This window comes from Microtus pennsylvanicus, chromosome 18, assembly GCF_037038515.1.
Source record: "Microtus pennsylvanicus isolate mMicPen1 chromosome 18, mMicPen1.hap1, whole genome shotgun sequence".
In the NCBI taxonomy this organism is placed as follows: domain Eukaryota; kingdom Metazoa; phylum Chordata; class Mammalia; order Rodentia; family Cricetidae; genus Microtus; species Microtus pennsylvanicus.
Window position 1 is genome coordinate 13,756,123 of NC_134596.1, and position 22,970 is coordinate 13,779,092.

Below are 22,970 nucleotides of genomic sequence, written 5' to 3' on the forward strand. Positions count from 1 at the left end.
GTTTTCTTTTATAACATTTTACAGACAAGACTTTCAAATGCCTCGATTTTCAATCCTAGGATAACCTTGATTAAAAATCTACCTTTGATTTATTTATATCTATCTGGTAGTTTGGCTTTGATTGGCTTTATGGCCAATTTTGTCTAAGGAAAAATTAAGTTTCTTTAGGGTTAGTGACTTTTAACTAATTGCTGCTTTCCTATTATTTGTTCTTTTGTCACATTCTCTCTGAAGTTGGGAGAAAGAAAACTTTCCCATCGCCCCTTGAGGTTCAGGTTTGGAGGCCTGTGGACTGAAGTAACAAAGACAGATTAGAAGGAGCAAGCGGATTTTTATTCATGAATGCATGAGCACACAGGAAAACGTGACTCTCCAAATAACCCAAGGTGAGGGGTGGTTCAGCAAACTGCAAGGGGAAGAAAAGGGCCCCATGGAAGAACAAGGGAGTTTACAGATGAGGGAAGGAAACCGAGTTGGAATGTTTGTTTATGCAGCTCCAAAGGTTCTTTGCAGGCACTAAAATTTCACTGGAAAGGGATCTGGTGAGCCTGCTCCCAAAGACTTGTGCCTTCAGCCACAGAGGAGATCAGAAAAGCTTTCTGTACCAGTTGACTGTCAGATGGTTTTAGCTTAGAATCACCCTCAGAGCCAGGGCAAAGCTCAGGGGTGGAGTAGGTGCCCAGACTGAGGAAGGCCCTGCATCCATCACCAGCACCAACCAAAACAAAAACAGTAACAACAAAAGCAATCGCCTTTGCTTACTTCTGTGGTCACTTCACTTTCTTCTTCCTGCATTTTTGCTGCTCTTTAACATCTAAGAGTCTGGAGGGCACAGCACTGCCTCTGCTCCTCTCACAGCTCCTCCAGCCTCAACACACCCAGTAAGCTGTACGTTTCTCACTTGCACATCTAACCAGGACCTGCCTATCATACACAACCCAGAAAAGCAAGCTCGTCTGTCAACTCCCACTCCTACTTCACTTATTCCTAATCAAGTTCATATTTGCACTTAAAAATATGTCAGGCATTCAGATTTAACTATGACTCAGTGGTCTCTTTGCTAACATCTGCTGGTAGTCCATGGGCCACGGTTTTGTGAATGAAAGTTTCTCAAAAGACCACCACCTTTGAATGAATCTTTAGCAAGGCTGGTTAAACAACTAGAATTTCCGTGACTGTGCAGAGTTTGGAATGTTCCAAGTTCAGAGCCAAATTCTACTGGGCTACCTTTAGTCCTTTTAATGGCTATTTATGATCCTCCTCTATAACTGGGCTTACATCTCCTATCTAACATTTAAACTAACATTATTTATCTAACATTAAATTAATTGGAATGTATAAACAGGCTCTTAGCGTCCAATCCACTAAGAGGCTAAGGATGCTGTCAGATAAAGTCAGAGGCCTATGACAGAGTCTCCCCGTTCTATGTTAACCCACCCATCTAATAATCCCACTAATGTAGTTTTAAAATGCCGTGATTTATAACTTTGCTTTGTTCTATGACTATAAAAACCTTTTCAAATTGTTTCTACCCTGGAACATAACCTTTGGGGTAATCTAAACCTGTGTTCCCAGGCTATGGTCACTCATATTTGGCTCAAATGGTCTTATGATCTTTGAAGTTGTGTTTAGATATTTGCCTTCTTCAAAACTCACATTGAAATTTAGTTTAGTTGACATTGTAACAATACGATAATAATATTAGCAATAGGAAAAGGAGAAACGCGCATGTGTTCTCTTTAAGTTCTTTGAGGTGTTTGTTCATGTAGTCTTTAAATTCCTTGAATTATTTGATCATTTTTATGATTATTCTTTTAAATTCTATGACCTGAGATTCCTCCAAGTCATTCTCCCTGGAACACATGTCTATGGGACTGGTAGGTTTGGGAGCCCATATTGTCTTGGCTTGTCACAATGTTTGTGTTTTTTTTGCAATAGAATATAGGCATGTGGCTTTTTTTTTTTTTACTTAAGTGTTTGATGACAGATTCTATCCCGCCTCTGTTGAGTGAAAGTTTGGTTTTATTTGTGTTGCTGCTCAAATTTGGTTGATTTTTTGAAAGAGCAGGCATAAAGAGTTGGTAGAACAGTATTTCAACTACTCAGGGTTGATTTGTGACTGGAGGGATTAGGTAACATGATTCCAGTTTAATGGTAACCAGGACAGCCATGTCTGAGAATGTGAGGCTAGTGAGAGAGGGCAGCATCTACGACACTCACAAGGCCACACAACTATGCAAACTGTTAACTAGAGCTAGGTCCAGAGGTTGAGGAGAGCACAGAAGTCCAGGACCTAAAAATTCCAGAAGGTTGGACCAGTAAATAGGAAGTACAACTCAACTCGGACTAGGCTAGGAAACGGGGGACAGAGAAGAACATATATTCTACTAAGTAACTTATGGAAATTTCTCCAAAGCAGACCACATCCTTGCACACACACAAAACAAATCTCAACAACAGTAAAAATGAAAAGAGGTAACTCTGTGTGCTCTATCTCACAACAATGCCAAAGGCTGTTAAAACCAACAGCAGAAGACTCTCCAGGAACAACATGAACTCATGAAGATCAATACGCCACTAAATGATGACTTAGTCAAAATAAAGGAGAAAGAAATAAAAAAAAATCCTGCAGCTAAATGAAAAAGAAAACACAACAAAACCTTTGGGAATAGGATAGCCCCAATAGCCAAAGTGATAGATTGAAGCTTCCACATTAAGAACCAGACAGAGAGAACACACAATGACTTAATGACATGACACAAGAATGTGGAAAAACAAAAACAAAACAATCCCAACTCAGGTAGACAGGAGGAAGTAAAAATAGTAGCAGAAATTAATGAAGGAAAACCAAAGAAAACAATACAAATAATCAACAAATCTAAGAGCTGCTTTCTTGAGAAGATAAACAAGATCAATAGACCTTTATCACAGTTAACAAAAAAGAAAATTACTCAAACTAACAGAATCATGGCTCAAATGAACAGAAATGGAAACTCCATGAAAAAATACAGCCCCTCCCATTCCACGCACCGAGTGGGACCCTGACCCATACTCACCCACCAGACAGAACCCACCCACTTTCCCACGGGCTACACACATGTACTTAGCTATCAGTGTCCCTCATTCCTGTCCCTAGCTCCCTCTCCAGCTGCTGATTTTATCTTACCACCCAATTCTTTTGGCCACAGAGGTCCCTTCTAGTTTTAGAATGGATTCAGGGACATATTCTTGTTTCAGGGCCATAAAAATAGATAAGAATGTAAATGATGATACTTGTACAAATATCAATGGGACATTTATCAAAGATAACATTTAAGTCATTCATTGACAAGGGAACAGCAGGGCATTCAAAACAATTCTGAAGTGTACCCCGAAAGGAGACACATGCATAGCCACTCGGAGAGGTTCATTAGACCTCTGGAGAGAAGAATTCACCACAAGACTCTATCCGTCTGCTTTCTCACGGACTAGGCTGACTTTGCTATTAGTTTTCCACAACTTCCAGAGTTAAAGTACTCAGATAGCGACAGGCATAGTTTCCTACAGAAGCAGACAGTAAACTGGTGCAGGCGACATACCGAGTCGAGCTGTATCTCATCTCTCACAAGCCCTCTGCATGGGCCTTTGCCCTACTGCTCTATCTCTCCCCTCCCTGACACCACAGAACCTACTATTCCATGAAACTCTCTACCTTGCCTCTGACTCCAGTCCCATTGTCTCCTTCCCTGTTATTTTTCTGGGCGCATCTACAATTTGTCGCATGCTCTCCACCATTCCCCGAGGGACAAGGACTTGGTCTGGTCTGACAAGGCTGCATCTCAGTTCATCACACTATGGATAGTGGTCGTGTGTAGGGTCTTCATTCAGTTTTGATGCAATGCATCAACAAATGAAAAACAAGACACTCTCAGCGGCCAGGGGAAGCTATGGTGGGACTTCTGGATGATGCTAACATAGACTGGCTAGCTCCCCTCCCTTCTGTAAAACAGGCCACTTCTTCCCACCCACAGTTTAGGAAAACACACCCCCTATTAGATGGGAATATTTGAGAATATTGAAAATGCTAACTCCTCCTTCTCAAAAGTCACAGTGGCAAAACTATTTTTCTGGAGATTTCAGCTGAATCCTAGAACTGTCCGGTTAACTTCTGAGACACGCCCTCAAGCCTACCAGAGCCCACCCCTGACTGGAGGGCTTTGTGCACTAATGGGTCAACCTCAGTTCTATTTTTAAATACCATGGTTTGAGAAATATTAATTCTCATAACACTAAGTGGACACTCCTTGAAATCATATTTCACTTACAAACCTGTGTGGGACCTCTGTGAACGCACTCCAGTCCATGGTGGAACAAAAACCATGTACTAAGGTACAGACCTAGGCTTTTGGTTCTCTCTGTGACCGCCCTTCTACTTTGCATAGCTGAGAACACCCAATCTATTGCACACCCTAGGAAGCCTCCTTACCATATACAATGCTTCTCTCTGCTGTTGGGATCCATACTAGAAGCCGAATTTGGGTCTATAGCCATAGTGGGGGATGAGGGGCTTGACCTTGAGGGTAGAGTCTGGAAAACAACATTGACAAGGTCCTGACAGTGGCCTCCGCAGACGCCTTCTAGTCCATGCACAGAGCAAGCTAGTCAGAGGTTCCGGGGAGCTGGCAGCTTTGTACAAACCTCAGCCCCAGCTTCCCTAGAACAATGTGAGATGGCCACACACCTCTTCCTAGTGGGCAGGACCCAGTTGCCACAGTGCTGTTTGCTTTTCATCATCCTTTTCTATCACACTCCCCCTCCTACCCAGCATCTCTTGGTATCACTCCCCAAATAAACTACATGCACCGACATTCCAATCTTGAGCTCATTTAAGAAGAACCTCAGGCCCTCCACAGGTGAAACCTTCTGTTTCAATAGTGTGCCAACTGTTAGCTCCATCAGGAACCTTGACAGGCTGGAGCACACAGTCATCTCCATAGGTTTGCCATCAACCAAGGGGTCACAGGGACATGGAAAGAAAGATACTTGCCTACAGATGAGCAAACACAGCTATGCACAGTCTATGAAAGAGATTCCTGACCACCAGTGCTGGTCCCCAAGTCAGAGCTGACAAACACATCTTTAAATATATTCATGAAATGTTTCCACTATCACTAAAATGTTCTCCCACCAGGCATTTAAAAAAATAAAGACCAATTCCCAGGGAGGCTGGGGCAGTTGTTTGCTGCTGCATGGGGCAGGTGCCACCGCTACGTCACAATACAGAATTCTCCTTTGTAAGATGACTTACTGACACCAGAAAGGTGTGTAACTCTATCCAAAAAAGGGAAAACTGTGACGAGCCGTCTATAATTGCTACTCATTTTGGGCTAGGTTGTTTTCAGAAAAATCCTTGAACCGACGGCTCCGAACAATGCAGCATAAAGCAATGGAGAAACGAATCAGCATCAGGCAGAACTCTTATTAATGCCCATTCTCTCCTCAGAACAGTCCATTGGCTGGCAGCACATCACTGGTTCCCATCCATCAAGAAAATGCATCAGGCCATCCTAGAAATGGCGCAGAGAGAGGGTGCTAGCTGTCCAGTCTCCTAAAGCACGGAAACACGATCTCAAAACCATAGTGTTATACACATGGACACCAAACTAGAACCACACTTAGCCATGGTTGTGAGGCATCTTCAGATGCCCCAATGTAAGCTCCAAGAACGATGGCATTTAACCTGTTTCTTTGGGAACAGCCCTTACACCTTCATCCACACATGGAGGGACCACCATATGTCTATGGGAATACCATAATACTCCTAATGCCTGAAACAGACGGAAAGTGTTAAACTTACCTCTCTCAAAAACCCCCCATTATAAAACACCAAAAGGTCAATGTTTTACTGAAGACAAGCCTATGTTTGCTATCTCTGGTGTTGATTTTTCGGCTCTCTCATGATTGCTTTTTCGGGGTTACTCATGTGATTTCTTTCCTTTATTTCTCTTCCGCTCTTCTTTTTGATAGTGTCTATATCTATGTATGTATTGGGAGTGGCACACACGCCACATCACACATGTGAAGACAGAAGGACAGTTTGTGGAGAACAACCAAGGGAGATGAAATTAGTCCACCTCTCCTGAGCATGCAGGGAGAGGAGTCCAATGGTGAACCGGAAGAATAGTTACCACACACCAAGAAAAGGAAAAGGGCAAAACTCTGCAAGTTTTACTGAAGATTTGGTGGCAAAAGGACAAGAAGAGGCCGAGCCCGCTTGCTGTGAGCAGTGGGATGGAGTGAGAACTTCTCTGTTCAGCCTTAGATGCATGGCAGTCCCCACTTAGCCTGAGAATACTCCCAGTCATCAAGGTGGGACACCTAGACCCGCGACAAGGAACAGAGATATAATGCCAAGGTGGCATGGTCTTCAGCCCAGGCGTGGTCCTGAGCCATGGCTGTCATCTCTGCTGGCTATCCAGGCTATGTCCCTCAGCCGCAGCTGCCAATGTTACATGAGACAGACATCTAAGCAGATGGGTCTAGTCAGGTCAAAGCATCACAAAGAGACTAATAGATGAAGATTCTGAGATTTTTCAAGATGCTCACTTTGAGGTAGTTTGTTTTGTAGCAATAAATGGCACAAGTCTACAGCTGGTTTAAACAAAATTCTTTGTAATCTATGCATTTGACATTCTGTTTGTGTGGGAATGAAAATCAGAGGAGAGCTAGCAGCGTCACGGAACTTGTATGTCCCACTATGGGAGTTACTTTTGTGTTGGAGTGACCAAAAGACCTGACAGAAACAACTTAAGAAAAGAGCTGGTTTTTGTTGTTGTTGTTGTTGTTTTGGCTCATAGTCTTAGATGGTTCAGGTCATTTCTGTTTAGGTCTATGATACTGAACAGAACATTATGGCTTTAGGAGTTTCTGGTAGATAGCAGTTGTTCCTGTTACAGAGGACCAGTAAGCAAAGACAGTAGACAGGAAGTGACAAAAGACACTATACCCTGAAGTAGTTCCTCCCAGTGACATACTTCTTCCAGCTAGGTTCACTTCTCAAAGTTTTCAGAGTTTCCCATAACAGCATCACTAACGGTCGAGCAAGCTTTCAAAATAAGAGCCCGTGTTAGATGTTTCAGATTCAAACAAGAATATTAACTGCTTGGAAAAACTAAAGAAATTGAGGTGGCCCCTGAATCCCACGAGGGACACTGAAGCTATGACCAACAGGCACACGGAGAAAAGAACAGGGGAGCTGCCAAAGTGTATTATACAAGCAGAATTCTAGACCATGGCTTGCGTTCCATGGGGACTCACTCCTAGAGCCTGGTGCCCTATGTCAGGTAGAAGCCGTTCTATCTGTGCTCCTTGAAATTAATTCCGTAGGCTAATTAGTAACTCTCCATTAGCCAGAAGATTGGGATCACCAAACACCTCATGTTTTAGAGTTCACAGTCTTATGCACAGCCATAAAACCATCTCTCATTGCCTCATTATTGAAATTCTACTACATTGAAAAATACTCCTACTTCCAGAAAGAACTCATCAGGAACTACGAAACAGTTTTGATTGACAGATAACATCCTCCTCCTCTCACCTATAAATACACATCTGCCATTCAGTGTTGGCACTGATATTCTCCTTTTGCAGAGGGCCCCACCAGGTATGCTGCATGCATTATAGAAGTTTTGCTTTTACAAACTCTAAATTGTTTTTTTCCACACATTTTTACTCTGAAATTCTAAACCCTAGTACCTGGATATGTGATTTATTTAGAGACAGGCCCAGAAAAGAGGCAACTAAAGGGTTAGATGTGGTGTTGCATGCTTGTAATCCCAGCATTTAAAAAGGGAAGGCAGGAAGTCACAGGTTCTAGGCTAGCTGTCACTATATAGCAAGAGCCCACCCCATCCCCCCCCAATCCTAATAGGAAGATCCAGAAGTAGCCTGGTTTCACTTCCAGCTTGGTCCCCTGTTCTCTAGAAGATAAGCACACAAATGTCTGCGGATTAACCAGGGCCTTAAAAGACCCGGGGTCTCAGTGTAGTCTCCAGGAAATGGATGACCCAGACCTCAGCTGCTTCACCCACTCAAAGAGGGACCACTCATTCTGACACTGGACATCCATCCCACCGACTCAGTTATCTGAACTTTCTTTGAGAAGCAGAGAGTGGCAGCAAACGAGGAGGTGGTTTTCTTCTAGCGGCACACTACAGTCATCCGAGGGAAAGGCAGAAAGCAATGAGCTTTGTGAATACAGGAAACTGAACCGTACAGGCTCTTGGAAGTAGCACATACAAGTGGAACACATCAGCTGCTCAGGCAGTTCTCGGAGGGACTGCTGGGCAGTGGCGGATGGTCGGTGTCTTGAGTTAAGGATGCCTGGATTCCTCTCTTTACCATGACAGAAGCAAAGGGGCAAGGATCTTTAGGATCCCTCCCCTTTGCACGATATCACACTGCCATTCTGTTTAGAATAAAGCTGTTCAAAGTTCCCCTATTGAGGCACACAGCTGGTGATGGAGGAATGTCATTGGCTAATAAAGAAACTGCCTTGGCCCATTTGATAGGCCAGCCTTTAGGTGGGTGGAGTAGACAGAACAGATGAGGAAGTGAGCTCAGACTTGATAGCTCTCCTCTCTGGGGCAGACGCCATGAAGCTCCGACCCAGGATGGACGTAGGCTAGAATATTCCTGGTAAGCGCACCTTGGGGTGCTACACACATTAATAAAAATGGGCCAAGCAGTGTTTATATGAATACAGTTTGTGTGTCGTTATTTTGGGGCATAAGCTAGCCAGGCAGCCAGGAGCCGGGCGGCAGGAACACAGCCCACAGCTCCCACTACACAGCTGGGACAAGCAACTTTACTGCTTCTAGAACTTAGACCTGCCTAGAAACTTGCTTTTTGGTCATCTAGTCTGCGAGTCACATTGCCTTAAATTACAAATGAATCCCTTATTTTTTGCCCCTAAGATAAAACCATGACTGCCTTCCATCTTACCCAACCCTTAGAGATCTTCCTCAGCCTGTGCACATGTTTCTGTGAGAAGCATGCTCTGCGGGAACTCAGCCAAAACGCAACAGGTATGTATCTATCACACAATGGGGAACAAGTCAGATGAGAACCTAGGTCTAAACAGTCGTCTCCAGGGCACATGCTGCCTGGCGCCTTCTGCTGTGGATTGTAAGGGCTCCCATTCAGATAGCAAAGGTACTGTTTTAAGACAGCTTCACATTCCTGTAAACGGAGGACAATCTTATGCAGTCGTAGTACAGTCCTTTGGATGAGGCACCTCTGGCAGCAGGCAGGACAACCTGAATTTACATGCAAATACAGCAGATGCCAGTGGAGAGACAGAGCAGCCTCCCAAGAGAACTTGAAAAGCCTCACGAGGAACAAAGGCTCCAAATGAAAGATAATACAGTCAGCTTTTTTTTGTAAAATACTCAGATATGCTTTATGGCTACATGTTTGCAGGGGGGGATCATTTCCCACCTGTAAGACGTGCTTACCTGTTATAGAGGAGGATGTCTGGTTTCCAAATCTGGCCATCTGGGAAGCGAACGTTCTTCACTCCGGGGTACTCGGACATGTTCCACTGCAAATAGTGATCTGTCCAAGACTGACAAAGATGGCGCATTAGCAGTATGCTGTCCCCTGGCTTACTTTTATTTCTCGTAAGAAGTTGCTGGGGAAGCTCAAAGCCCAAAAGAGTTCAGACATTATTCTATAAGTGAGCTGGCATCTATGAAGTGTGAGGAAACTGAGAATTAAATAATCCCTTCTAAACCTTCTAAAATTATCTAGAATGGCATAAGAATCACATTTGGGGACCTGCTGTCACCGTGATCACATTCAGATGGAGGTATTAAAGCTAATTCCATCTCACTGCACACCCCTAGGCTTAGGCTTCGCCTCTTCTTGATAGACAGGTTACTCCTAACCAAATTAATAATGGTTCTGCTTTCGAAGTTTTCCCTAAAAGGGCATTTTGGAAAAAAAAATAAATTCACTTATTGAAACTGGAAACAAAACCAAACTATAGAAATGTCAGCTATTTGATAAAGCAGAACCTCTTAGAACTTCTGAGGGCACACTTAAATATGTGTGATTTTGACTTATGGACAATGCTTTATTTTATTAATTTATATTTATTTTATATCCCAACCACAGCCTCCTCTCCCTTCTCTCATACCTTCCCTATTTCTCCCTGCTCCAATCTACCCCTTCTCTGTAACCACCCAGAAAGGGGCCAGCCTCCCGTCTACCTCAGCAAAGCCTGGCATATCAATCTGCCATAAGACCAAGCACCTCCCCCTATATGCAAGCTGGAATAGGCAATCCAGCATGAAGACTAGGTTTCCAAGAGCTAGTCAGAGCACCAGGATACCTCCTGCTCCCATTGCCAGGAGTCCCACATATAGAGCAAGCTACACAACTGTCATATATATGCAGAGGGCCTAGGTCGGTCCCATGCAGGCTCTCTGGTGTTGGTTCAGACTCAGTGAGCTCCCATGAGCCAGGCTATTTGCTTCTATGGGTTTTCCTGCAATGTTCCTGACTCCTCTTCCATTTCCCACAATCCCTCTTCCCTCTCCTCAGCAGCCACATGTTTGACTGTGGGTTTTTGAATCTGCCTCAGTCACTGGATGAAGGCTTTCTGATAACAACTTGAATAGTCATCAATCCAATCACAAGGGATGGTCAGTTCAGGCTGCCAGGAGTCCTAACTGGGGCCATCCTTGTAGACGTGTGGAAGTTTCCCTCGCATCGGGCTTCTACCCAACTTTGTAAAGCCCCCCTCTACAGTCATCTCTCTTAGCATGGAAGATGTTTTTGACAGTACAAGCTGATACCTCAAAGTGGGCCTCAGCAGTAGAACACAGACACAAGGATGAGGACTCAGGAGCATCCACAAGTAAAGTAACCCAGCATCAGGCCCTCCAGAATCATCTCTACCTCTGGAACACTTACAGTCCTTGCTCCAATAACCAGGTAACTCCAGCCATTCCCAGGGCCAAGACTGCAGAGCTATCACAGGTAGGGTCTCCTACTACTGGCAGGCAACCATCCTTGCGCCATTAGGTCTCAGGGCTGGCAGCAAAGGACCCATTAAAAAGATCCCAACTTTCCAGGACTTATGAGTATGCTATACCTCCATCTAAAACCAGAGTGCCCCCCATAATCAGACACATTCTCATTTGTTCCCTGAAACATATCCAAATTCTTTATGCTAAGATACATATAAATACTTCAGTTGTATAGCAATCTCCACTTGATTTCCGACCACATGTTTGGTGTAACGTTATAAAACAATATTTAATCCCGAGGAACCAAGTTGTCAGAGCTATTGGATTTGGAATACACAGATGAGTGTGGTGGGTCTAGAGTTACATATTCTGGCAACGAAGATCCATGGACAGGTCTCAAAGGTCTAGACATCCTTTGGAAGGCAGATAGTGTTCTCTAGTCTACTTCAGAACTGGAATAATTCGAAGTCAGAGAATAAGAGCTATTCACAACTGGGAACCTCAGCAAACAAGGATGTTACATTAACTCAGCGTGCAGCAGCATCACTGGGACATCAACACCTGCTCTGCTGGGGTCCACAATTAATGAGATTTATAGGAATTAGAGGAAGTGCTGGCCTCATTCAAGTGGTCTGCTGGGAGAGGTCCTGGATACCAGCCAAACCATGCTTGTAACCGCCTGCTCCATATGGATATGCTTGGTTCTATTCTCCCCTTCATTTTTCTCCCCTGCTTTAATATCAATGCACTTCTGTCTTACACTTCACCCTGAGATGCTGCTCTGAGTTAATCATGGTGACCATTTTTGTGACCATGGGAGCTAGGGCTCCGAGAACTACCCTTGAGGGCATGCTGGCATCACAGACAAGATCCCATCTCCTAAGCCTGATGACATGATGGCCGGAGGAGCTGGGAAGTGAAGGAAGAGTATTTAAGAGTACTTAGAGGCACCTGTAATCCCAGCACTCGGGAGGCAGAGGCAGGCGGATCTCTGTGAGTTCGAGACCAGCCTGGTCTCCAAGAGCTAGTTCCAGGACAGGCTCCAAACCCACAGAGAAACCCTGTCTCGAAAAACAAAACAAAAAAAAAAAAAAAAAACAAAACAAAAAAAAAAAAAGAGTACTTAGAGGGGCCAGGTCAAAGCTGACTCACACCTCCCATCTTTCCCATCTTGCCCTGTAGTCCCTGGTTTCTGAGTACACTCAGCTGTGGGTGTGCCACAGCCTTGTGGCAGGTGACATCACTGCTATGTTGCTTGTTCAGCACTGTTTGTGTGCCTCCTTGCTCACCACAATCCAAACTTGTCAATGGGATGACAGAAAAAAAAAAGCTATGACAGCTTCGTATTTAAGTTAACCACTGAATCAAGACTCAATTGTATCATCAGACCTCAAAGAAAGAACCTTCAGGCTATCTCCGGTCTGAAAGTTTTCTCTGTACTCCAAGTGTTCCTCCAGTCTGGTTCTGCAAAAGTTTTCTCTGCACCCCAAGTGTTCCTCCCATAGCAACACAGACCAGATGCAGTCTCTGAAAGTGATCTGTACATTCTAATCTCCCTGGTGTCAAAGCCAACCTGACCTATGGGGCAGTGAGGAGGAATGGCTGCAAGCACAGATCTGGGCTGAGAGAAATTTGCTTGGAGAATGTGTGAGCTGAATTATCTTCTAATGTAAAATATGCCACACCTACAAGCAGCAGGGTAAAATCATGTGGTCTTTACAGGCAAACAAAAAACGATGGATTTGGAAAATGATGCTTTCATTTTACAGGATACTACAGGACACAGCACTACAGTATCCCCAATACCTGAAGATACTATACACTTTGGTTGGGTATAGGACTTAGAGGAATTGCATTAGAGCAAACCTAGAAACCTCTTCTTTGAAGACTAGCTCTCATAGTATATGAAGGTGCTACACAAGTAGTCAAGGAAAAAAGCAATCAGTAGTCCTATCCAGCTGTAAAACCTGTAAACCACAATAATAACAAGCAAGGCAAGATAGCTCCAATGGTATAATAGTAGTCTTATCTCTTAGGAGTAACCAAGAGCTCTATAATTAGACTAAAGGCCCATTCAATAGGAAGAAAGAGATTCATGCCTGGTACTACAAACCCAGTCAGCAACCCATGGCTAGTGAATTCATGGGCCTTAAAGAAGAACCTACTATTACCACGTGTCTAAACTGATATACTTTCTAATTGCATTCTAAATACTTAGGTTCATACTTACAGGTAAGTGTAGATCTCATCTCTTATCAAAGAAGCTTCTGCATGAAGCATACAGAGACCATCACAGAAACCAACAATTAGCCAAAATGCAGAAAACAATTATTGGTGGTTTTCTAACCCTAACTGATAGCACCCCAATGCTCAGGGAACATCACAGAAGATGGGGCAGAAAGAATTACATCACTTACTGACACACCAACATAGATAGGGGCAATCCTACTGAAGCATTTATCTAATTATTCTTTATCAATTGAGACTTTGGAGTCAGATATCAGTGTAAGAACCTGAATGCTCAGGGAAGTGGCAGCCCATCCTGCTGATAGACAGTCTTTTCCAGCAACCAGTCCAACAAGTCCTCTACTTGCCAATGGTCAGTACTAAACACACACATCCACATGAGCCACAATATATAGACCTGGTAAGTTTCACTCCTCCTCCCTCTCTCAGCCTCGCTCTGTGTGTGTGTGTGTGTTTGTAATAATTAAAGTATAAAAGTCAATAATTTTAAGAGCAGTGGAATAGGACACAGGAGATGTTGGAGGAGGATGGGTTGGAAATGATATAAATATACAATACTAATGCCTAACATTCTCAAAAAATACAATGAAAAATAGTTTTGTTTCCTTTAAAAAAACATTGCACTGTCATGAGAAATACATTTGGTTTTCTATGCATAGAGCCCCTCAAACTCTTATCTGAGTCTGAGTGAGAGGAATGTCTTTTGCTAAATTTGCTCCATTGGAGTTTATGCTACTGTAGCCGCTTTGAGGTCAGGACTCCTCACAGTTTCAGGAAGAAAAGTGGATTCCATGAAGGCAAACTGCCTGATGGGAGTGGAAATGCTCAACCCCATCTCATCCTCCAGTCCGGAATCAGGAGGTGGGATTGGGGATCAAGGGAGAGAAACTCCTGCACAAAGAGGAGGAGGGCTTAAAAAAGCAAATTCATGAATCTGGAACGTTCCAGTGTTTCTATAAAAGCTGAAATGCCCTCTGTCATATCTTTTCACACTTTAGATCAAAGATGTCTGGCAGCCTCCCTAGCAATAAACCTCTGCAAAAGGATCTACCAAGTAGCTTACTCCCGGGCTAGAAAGAGCAACTGGGACCTATGCGGGGAATCAGCAACTCTGTATTCTGTAGGCTGCTGGGATAATCTCAATCATGCGAAATGAAAGACACCTGGGGAAAGAACTAACAAAATCTGCAAGAGATAGGTCAAGGAGAATTCAATTTTTAAAAAACTTTTGTGACTGTGGCATTTTGACTGGATTGAAAAATCTATAATTTGCAGAAAATTGACTTCAGAGTTGAAACACCCTGGAGAAAAGATTATGTGGATCAGATTTCAGAACAGAACTTAGTGAAATGAAGCTACAGGAACTAAAGGCCAATGCTGAAAACCATTCCCTGAATATTCATCTAAGTCCTGCCTCACTCAGGCAACCCTCCCTCTTGCCCTCCCAGCTTCCCTGGGAACTCTGGCCCTGCTTCCTTCAGTATTGAGCTTCATCCTTGAACACGTCCAAGACCAAGGCTGGGTCAGGCCAGGCAGGTGAGTGGCCAGGGAACACAGAAATTAGAATCAATGAATGGATGTTTATCAATTGTCCCAAGGAAGCTCCCATGCCTTCCCTTGGTGATAGGCAAGGCCTCAGTGTGTGTCCTGCAACCAGGACTTAATCAAAGCAACACCAGGTTGAGGCAAGGGTACAGAGACATAGATTTTCATTTCTTAACTATTTATATTTGTTTTAAACCCAAGATTCTGAAGTAGCCTTGAAAATGCTACGGAGAGGCACTTTCCAGATCAGTGCCATCACCCGGTCTCCTAAGGGCACTAGTTGCCTAGGGAAAGGCTCACCCTTCACTGATGCAGTGAAAGCACTGCCCACCTTCCCTTTAGAAGAGCTGGGCCTCTCTTTGTTTTTCATTTTGATAAAGCAGGATTGTTCCCATCTGTGACCTACACAGTATACCTACCCTTTCTTACAATATTCTGGAGAAACATCTGCACACAACTGCACATATTTATAAGCACAGTGTGCTAACACAGTGCGAGTATATAATGTATAATGATCGAATCAGGGTAATTAGCATCCTATCCCCTCCAACATTTATCAAGTCTCAGCGCGTGACCTTTCTTTAAATGAGTTAATTACACAGCCTGGTTGTAAATGGCTGAAAGAGAAAATGTGGCTAAGACATTTCTAAGTGCTCTCCCGTGGCTGTGGTCAATGCCTTCCACAGAGTAGGCTCTCCCAGTGATGGGTTCAATACGTAAATGGAATTTTAAAAGCGAAACTAGACATTTCTGCAAACGCAACTATTCATTTGGACTAAGCTCCGTTTCAAAGAAATCTGAAGGCCTCTAGTGATACCCTTCAGAGCACACGTGTTTATTAGTGGAATATCTGAGCTCTGTATGGTAATAGTTCCCTTATAATTTTCCTGGAAACCAGTTATCTTTAAAATTACTTGCCACATCTGCAACATTGCTGGAGAGCAATGAAGTTTTGAGGGCCAGGAAAGTGGACATTGGGATAGATAGCTGTCCATCTGTCCATGGCATATTGTGATTCTGTAGACTGGCAAGGTGGGGTATAATCCCAGCACCTGGGGGCCCAAAGCAGGAGAATCACTTCAAGTTCAGTGTTGCCCTTAGTGACACAACAAGCACCTAGCCAACCAGGGCCACAAAGATAGATGTGCTTAAAAAGAGAGGGGAGGGATAAAGGGAGGGAGGAGGGAGGGAGGGAAGGGAAGGAAAGGAAGGGGTGTCAATAGCTGCTTTGTTCCTCACAGGTCCCAGGGAAACAGCCATCATCTCCCAGAGTTCCCAGAACTTAACTAACACACAGCATCCCATTGTGATGTAGGAGGAGCTGACTTTATTTTGGATCAACTTAGTCCCCACGCCCTGGGTTAATGAAGAGTTTTGGGTTTGTTCATTCCTTCAACAAAGTTTATTTAGTGCCTACTGCAATTGAGGCATTGAGCTAGGATCTGGAGGTACAGTAGGGCTCAACCCCAGCACATGAGAGTTGCTAATGGGGGGGGGGGACAGGGGAAGACCTGGAGGCAAGGGACATATGGACAAGTGGGCACTAAGTATGTCAGAAGGAGAGAAGTTTATTGGAGGAAGAGAGCAGCGAAGAGGATAAAATGAGGACTGGAACACAGCTCAGTGGTAGAACATTGGCTACCATGCTCTTCTCTTCCCAACAGTGAAAAGAGTTGGGGGAGGGGCGATAAACATCACAGACTGAATATAGCATGGGAAGGTTTGGGAAGAAGCAAGTCAAGAGGCGGTGTTTGGGAAGACAACAGAAGAAAGCAAGGAAACCCACCCATCCAGTGGTTCTCTGAGTAGAGAGAGCAGGGCATGCAAAATACCAGAAGATCATTTGTAAGCAACAGGTATGAATAACATCAAGATGGTGGGGTGCAGATCAAGGAAGAAGGGTGCAGAAGGAATGTAAGAGAGGAGGTAAAAAGCAGGGCAGGTAACCTCGTTGGCTTCAGCTCTTAGCTTATCCAGAGAGACTGGAGCCATGGAAGGGAAGGGATCTGAGCCTGGAGGCATTCATCTTCACTTAGGTCACTCTGGCTGCTGTGCTGAGATCAGACACAACTGGGAGAGAAAAGGAGGTGAATAGGCTGGAAGACTATACCGACGGAAGTGAGAGAGCCAAACGTAGAACAGGGGAAGCCATGGGCTAGTGAACCAAGGTTAGAGGCAGGATCTGTTTTGAAAGTTGAGCTACCAGAATTTTTGAAGGGTTCTACATGAAAGGCAGAAGTTCAGGGTGATACTGGGATCCCTGGTCTGAAAAGATGTGCTGGTATTTAGCCAGATTAAGGTGACTGTGGAAGAGGCAAGAAGAGGAGGTGAGGGATGAGTGCCCTGGAGGATGCAGCTGCCATTCTCAGACATCACACAACCTGGCATAAACAAGAGAGGGGCACCCATGAGGAGGCGGGCTGTGGTTGTTTTAACTCCAGCAGGGAACAGTCACCAAAGCTCCACACTATTATTAGATAGTGAGAACCCTCAGTGGGAGGGCTCTTCTGGAGCCACACGCACCTCCTGCACCTGTTTTAACTTCTCAACTACACATGGATTCTGTAGAAATCTCATCTACCAAGGGCCACTTCTGCCTCAACTATTACTTCTCTTGTCACTATCCTACAAGAAAGACAGGCTCCCCTCAACTTACCCAATTCCTACTTTTATACAACTAACTCAAGAACCAAGCATGGGGCCAATCCACAGCATCGGTGTCTGTTAACTATCAGTCTAATGTTTTCAAAATTCAGATGGGTTTAATTTCTTTAACTTCACCTTCTCAACAAAACAATGAAGGAAAAACTAATCAAAGTGTCAGCTGACACACATTTAAAGAAAACAACATTATTCTAGGCAGATAACCTGGAAATTTCAAGGAACTGAGTATCACAGCTGCACAAATATTGCTTGTTACCAGTTCTACAGGTTCCTACATCTGCAACAAGGCAGTGACAGAACCAAGGGCCACAATTGCTCTGGTCTCTCAGTTCTAGAAATAAAAAGTTACCTGTAGATGCATAGGTCAACTTAAAACAAAGTGTCATATTTGACAGACAAGAATTTCCAACTAGAACTTCGTGATCCTTATCACTTTGGTGAGTTATATACCAATAGTAGCATCCTTATATCAGTTCAGAAGAATTTTTTTTAATACACTATGGCCTAAAGAAATGATGTTACATAAATACTTACTTTTGAGAGAAATCTAAGTAGAGCAATTAATGAAGGAGTTTCAAATCTAAAATTTTGCAATAAGACAAAATCCTAATAAAAATGCACTAGAAATCCAAGTGTAAAAATATGCATGGTGATGCTTGCCAGTATTCACAGAGCCTGGAGATGCTGAAGCAGGAGGACCAGGAGTTCAAAGTCAGCCTGAACCACATAGCAGAGCCCTGTCTTAGAAAGGAAAGATAGAGCTGAAGAGATGGCTCAGAGGTTAAGAGCATTGGCTTTTCTTCCAGAGATCCTATTCAGAGCAACCTCATGGTGGCTCACAACCATCTATAATGAGATACAGTAGCCTCTTCTTCTGGCTTATAGACATACATGTGGGCAAAATACTATATATACAATTTCTAAATGAATCTTTTTAAAAGAAGTGAAAGTAAGGAGGCTCAAAGAAGAGGAGGAAGATAGGAAAAGAAAGAGGGAGGAAAAAAGCAAGAAATGAAGACACAAAGAGGAAAGGAAACCATGTAAAATAAATAAGAGACAGGGGAGCTGTGTTTATAAGGATTATTTGTGCCCAGAATTACAGTGATATATAAAGATTCCACCTAAAATAGAGGCTGACAGTCTTAAACCCAGATTCTAATATTTAAAATTTGATAGAACCTATATATTTACAGTTAGATAATTTAGATTAGAAATATATGTGTCAAAAATTAAAAATTCAGGGCTAAAATACATATTGAATATTCTTTTCCCAAATTGCTAACAGCCAAAGTGTTTTGGGGCTGGGGGGCTTGGTGATTTTGGAATACTTTGCATAGAGTTTGCTACATGAGCATCCCCGGTCTGAAAATTCCAAAGACCTCAAAATGGGAAGCATTCTGAGTGTCACTTCGGCAATCAGAATGCTTTGTGCTTCAGAGCAGTTTCTCATGGAGGACTTTCCAATCACCACATTTGACTCTCTGCATCCTTTCAAGATCCTCTTGGGACGCTAGAGCACGGAGCGTGAACATCCTGGCTAAGGATCCCTCAGCCTCCTTCAAATGTGCTGCTCCGGAGAATTTAGACAATGGAGAAGTTCTTATGAGCTAGGGAGCAGCTACCACACAGGTCATCCATCTCTAGACGCAGCCCTGCATCTGATTATTTCTCTGGCATGGGACATTTTTGGAATGTCCTGAAACCATCCAGCAGTAAAAGACAAGCAACCACAGAGTCCTGCTGTTGACAGTCTTACGTCCTTGGTTCCAACCCATCAGACATGACAGGCTTCACACAGTCCTCCAGCATTCTCAGCTGGCTGGGACTGGGGCTGAGGCTGGGGCTGGGGCTGAGGCTGGGGCTGGGGCTGGGGCTGAGGCTGGGGCTGGGGCTGGGGCTGGGGCTGGAGCTGGAGCTGGGGCTGGGGCTGGGGCTGGGGCTGGGGCTGAGGCTGAGGCTGGGGCTAGGGCTGAGGCTGAGGCTGGGGCTGGAGCTGGGGCTGGGGCTGGGGTGGGATGGGGTCAGGCACCAGCCTTAGGTCTCTCAGGTACTTCTTCCCATGCAATTGCAGTTCGGGCACATGCACATGGGGCAAAAAGAGGCAGGCCCCAAGGCAAGGGCTGCCTCTGCCTGAACTTACCATTTGCAGCCAAATGTTAGTGGTTAAAACTTGGTTCTTCTCATCCTTAAAAAAAAAAACAAAAAGAGAAGGGTGACATAAATACGGCTTCAGCGCTTCACAAAAGGAGCTATGATACAATGATTTACGCCCAAATCTGACTTTGGGGATCGGTGTTACATGTGGAAATTAGAATGCACCATGCACTTCCAAATCTATGCCAGCAGCATTTCCCCAGAGCCAAGCTTTTCTATTTACCTGAAGAATTCCACATTTATTACAGAGCACTTACAAAGGACAGCAAAATATAAAGAAGAAAATTAAAATCGGGCTATCCCGCCATCAGAAATGATGCGAGCTAAAGTCCTTGGCCACCTATCTTTACACAGGAGAAGCGTGGTCATGGGGAGCTCTTGGCTCATATTTAGGGTCTAAATGGGCCATACACCTGCTTTATCTCTGCCCAGGGCTGGGTTCTTTCCTCTTTCTCTACCCAGCAGGCCACATGTCAGACCCCTGACACCTAAATAAATACAAGCAAGCGAGTAAACACAGGACCAGGAAGGTAGGAACCTTACAAATACTTGCTCAACACACTTCTGTCTTTCTGATTTCAGAACCCATTTCTCCATTTCCAAAATAGGATCCAGCTGGAGTTCAAGTCTGCAGACCATCCAGGTGACTGGGAGAGCACAAGTACCATGGTTTGGCTCGGACACTGAGCACCTCTTAGGTTTGGGTCTCGGGTGTTAAGTCTCCCCTGGAATGCTAAAGGCACCATCTTCACCTTGGCATTACTGGGAGGTGGTAGAGTCTTCACAAGATGGGCCAAATGGGTGAAGTAGAACATGCATTTTCCAGACGTATTAAAATGCCAACCCTTCTTCCTCTTAGCTTTCCCTTTCTGGCCTGGAGTGGGTAGTTTCCCTCTGCCACAGGCTTCCCCAATGATGTGCTTCCTCACTACAAGCCAAAAAGCAAGGGAACCAACTTCTTAACGACTGGGCTCTCAAAAACTGTGAGCCAAGCCTTTTGTCTTTATAAGTTCATTCTTTCAGGTGTTTATTCCAGCACCAGAAAGCCGAGTAGCACACCATCTAAAGGTGTCTCATCAAATGAGGTCCTTCCAATTGGCTTGGCACCAACTCTTTTTCACATAGCTGGCTACTACAAGTGCAAAGCTATCCTGGAAAGATCACTCACTGGTTAAGATAACTGGCAGCTCTCCCAAAGGACTTAGGTTCTATTGCCAGTAGCCACAAGGCAGCTTACAAGCATCTGTAACTCCAGTTCCATAGGATCCAATGCCCTCTTCTGCCCTCCCTGGCCACCTAGCACACAACCGATGCATATACACACATGCAAACAAAACACCCTTCACACATAAGGAAAAATTTCAATGAAAAAGAACAATGGCAATGGGTTCTTGATCCTACTGCACGTACTGGCTTTGTGGGAGCCTAGGCAGTTTGGATGCTCACCTTACTAGACCTGGATGGAGGTGGGTGGTCCTTGGACTTCCCACAGGGCAGGGAACCCTGATTGCTCTTTGGGCTGACGAGGGAGGGGGACTTGATTGGGGGAGGGGGAGGGAAATGGGAGGCGATGGCGGGGAAAAGACAGAAATCTTTAATAAATAAATTAATTAAAAAATAATAAAAAAATGTGCAAGGTGATAGTTACATTGAAAATGCTGTCGGTCAGTTTGGGGTCCTCAATTCTAACTAAAGGACTAAAAGCATTAGCCACCAATACCCTCCAGGGAAAGTATTAATGAAGTCCTGCCAAGAAGTGGCCCCTTTAATCGTTGTATAAGAACTACCTGGCTGGGTTCACTGACAAAGACTCACCAAAAACCGACCCCTGGCCAAAAGCACGGGGCATCTACCAGGGTGGGGTGCAGTTAGTGGCTAGAAATGCACACGAGAATTGAACACTGCCCCTTGTGGAAATTAAAATGTAGCTCACATATAAAAAAAATGATCAGCAAGGCTGATACATGATGTTCCTGTGCTTAGATGTTCATCTGCTGGGTGCTTATGAAGAAGGTGCGATGAGAAAAGACCAAGCTGTCTGTGGGAGGGGCCTGGGACAAAGCACTATCCCAAGCCAGGATGAGTCCAAAAGAATCTGCAGTTTGATCAAAGCAAGAAACAAATCTGCTTTACTAAACTAAAATGTGTCACAGTGCTTAATAGTAAACATTTGCAGGTTCACATGTCCCATGCTCTATGATGAGCAAATGTTCTCCGATAGTTATATACAGTTATATATGTATGTATATATATATATATATATATACATATATATATAGTGTGTGTATACATACATAGAATTATATTTCAGGATGTATATCTGTTGCCTCAAGCTATTAGGCAGCCATTGTTACTAATGGACTTAGAGTTAGCAAGAATTCCATTCAGGTGCCTTTTCTTCTTTTTAATTGTATTTGTGCCTGCCTCTCCTGAGAGAGGCTTCTGTGGTTTGGGAGCTCAATTACTACCAATCTAATTAAAAGCCTTTCTTCTTTCCAAAGTCTGGACAGAAACCTCATTAGAGTGACACTGAATTTCCTTGCTGTGTAGCAGCATGGGACCGAAGCACAGAGCCTCAAACTGTAATCAACAAGCAGCAGCCACTCACCACCTGGCAGCACAGCAGTGCCAGCCAGAGAGGTCCACACCAGGCTGCAGAGGAAGTCCGGAGCCAGGCAGGATGCTGCCACTCTCCATCTGGATCTCCTCTTCTCCGGTCACCCTTGGTCAGGTGGCAAGGTCTCTCTTTCCTTCCCACCACAGTATGGAGCCTCCTGCCATACGGGCACATGTGTGCACACTCATACATATACAGTCTACCAGTTTGCCTCCACAGGGGGATGCTGACTACAGCTCACTACATAGAGGGTCAAAACACAAGTCCATTGGACATCACACAAGGCTTTTCTACAAGTTATGGCCCAGCCAAGTTTGTATTCTTCCAGCAGTTATTGCTGGTATTCCCACCACAGCCATCACGCTGGAGTGGGGGGCACAGCAGTCATTATACAGTTAGTGCTGGTATTCCCACCACAGCCATCACACTGGAGTGGGGGCACAGCAGTTATACAGTTAGTGCTGGTATTCCCACCACGGTCATCACACTGGAGTGGGGGCACAGCAGTCAGTCATACAGTTAGTGCTGGTATTCCCACCACGGTCATCACACTGGAGTGGGGGCACAGCAGTTATACAGTTAGTGCTGGTATTCCCACCACAGCCATCACGCTGGAGTGGGGGGCACAGCAGTCATTATACAGTTAGTGCTGGTATTCCCACCACAGCCATCACACTGGAATGGGGGCACAGCAGTTATACAGTTAGTGCTGGTATTCCCACCACAGCCAG

At 44.4% G+C, this 22,970-nt stretch overlaps 1 protein-coding gene across 2 annotated transcripts in view; it reads right to left on the bottom strand.

Annotated features, from left to right (window-relative positions):
* LOC142837536 (neuronal acetylcholine receptor subunit alpha-7) overlaps positions 1 to 22,970 on the bottom strand; it is a 105,812-nt gene that overhangs the window by 41,636 nt on the left and 41,206 nt on the right. Inside the window, exons 3-4 of one of the 2 annotated variants that reach the window (XM_075952665.1) lie at positions 19,609 to 19,653; positions 9,495 to 9,604 (exon numbers count right to left, since the gene is read on the bottom strand). In XM_075952665.1, coding sequence (XP_075808780.1) covers positions 9,495 to 9,604; positions 19,609 to 19,653 — 155 coding nt within the window. The remainder of the gene's footprint in view (positions 1 to 9,494; positions 9,605 to 19,608; positions 19,654 to 22,970) is intronic. The other variant, XM_075952666.1, reaches the window with a different exon arrangement.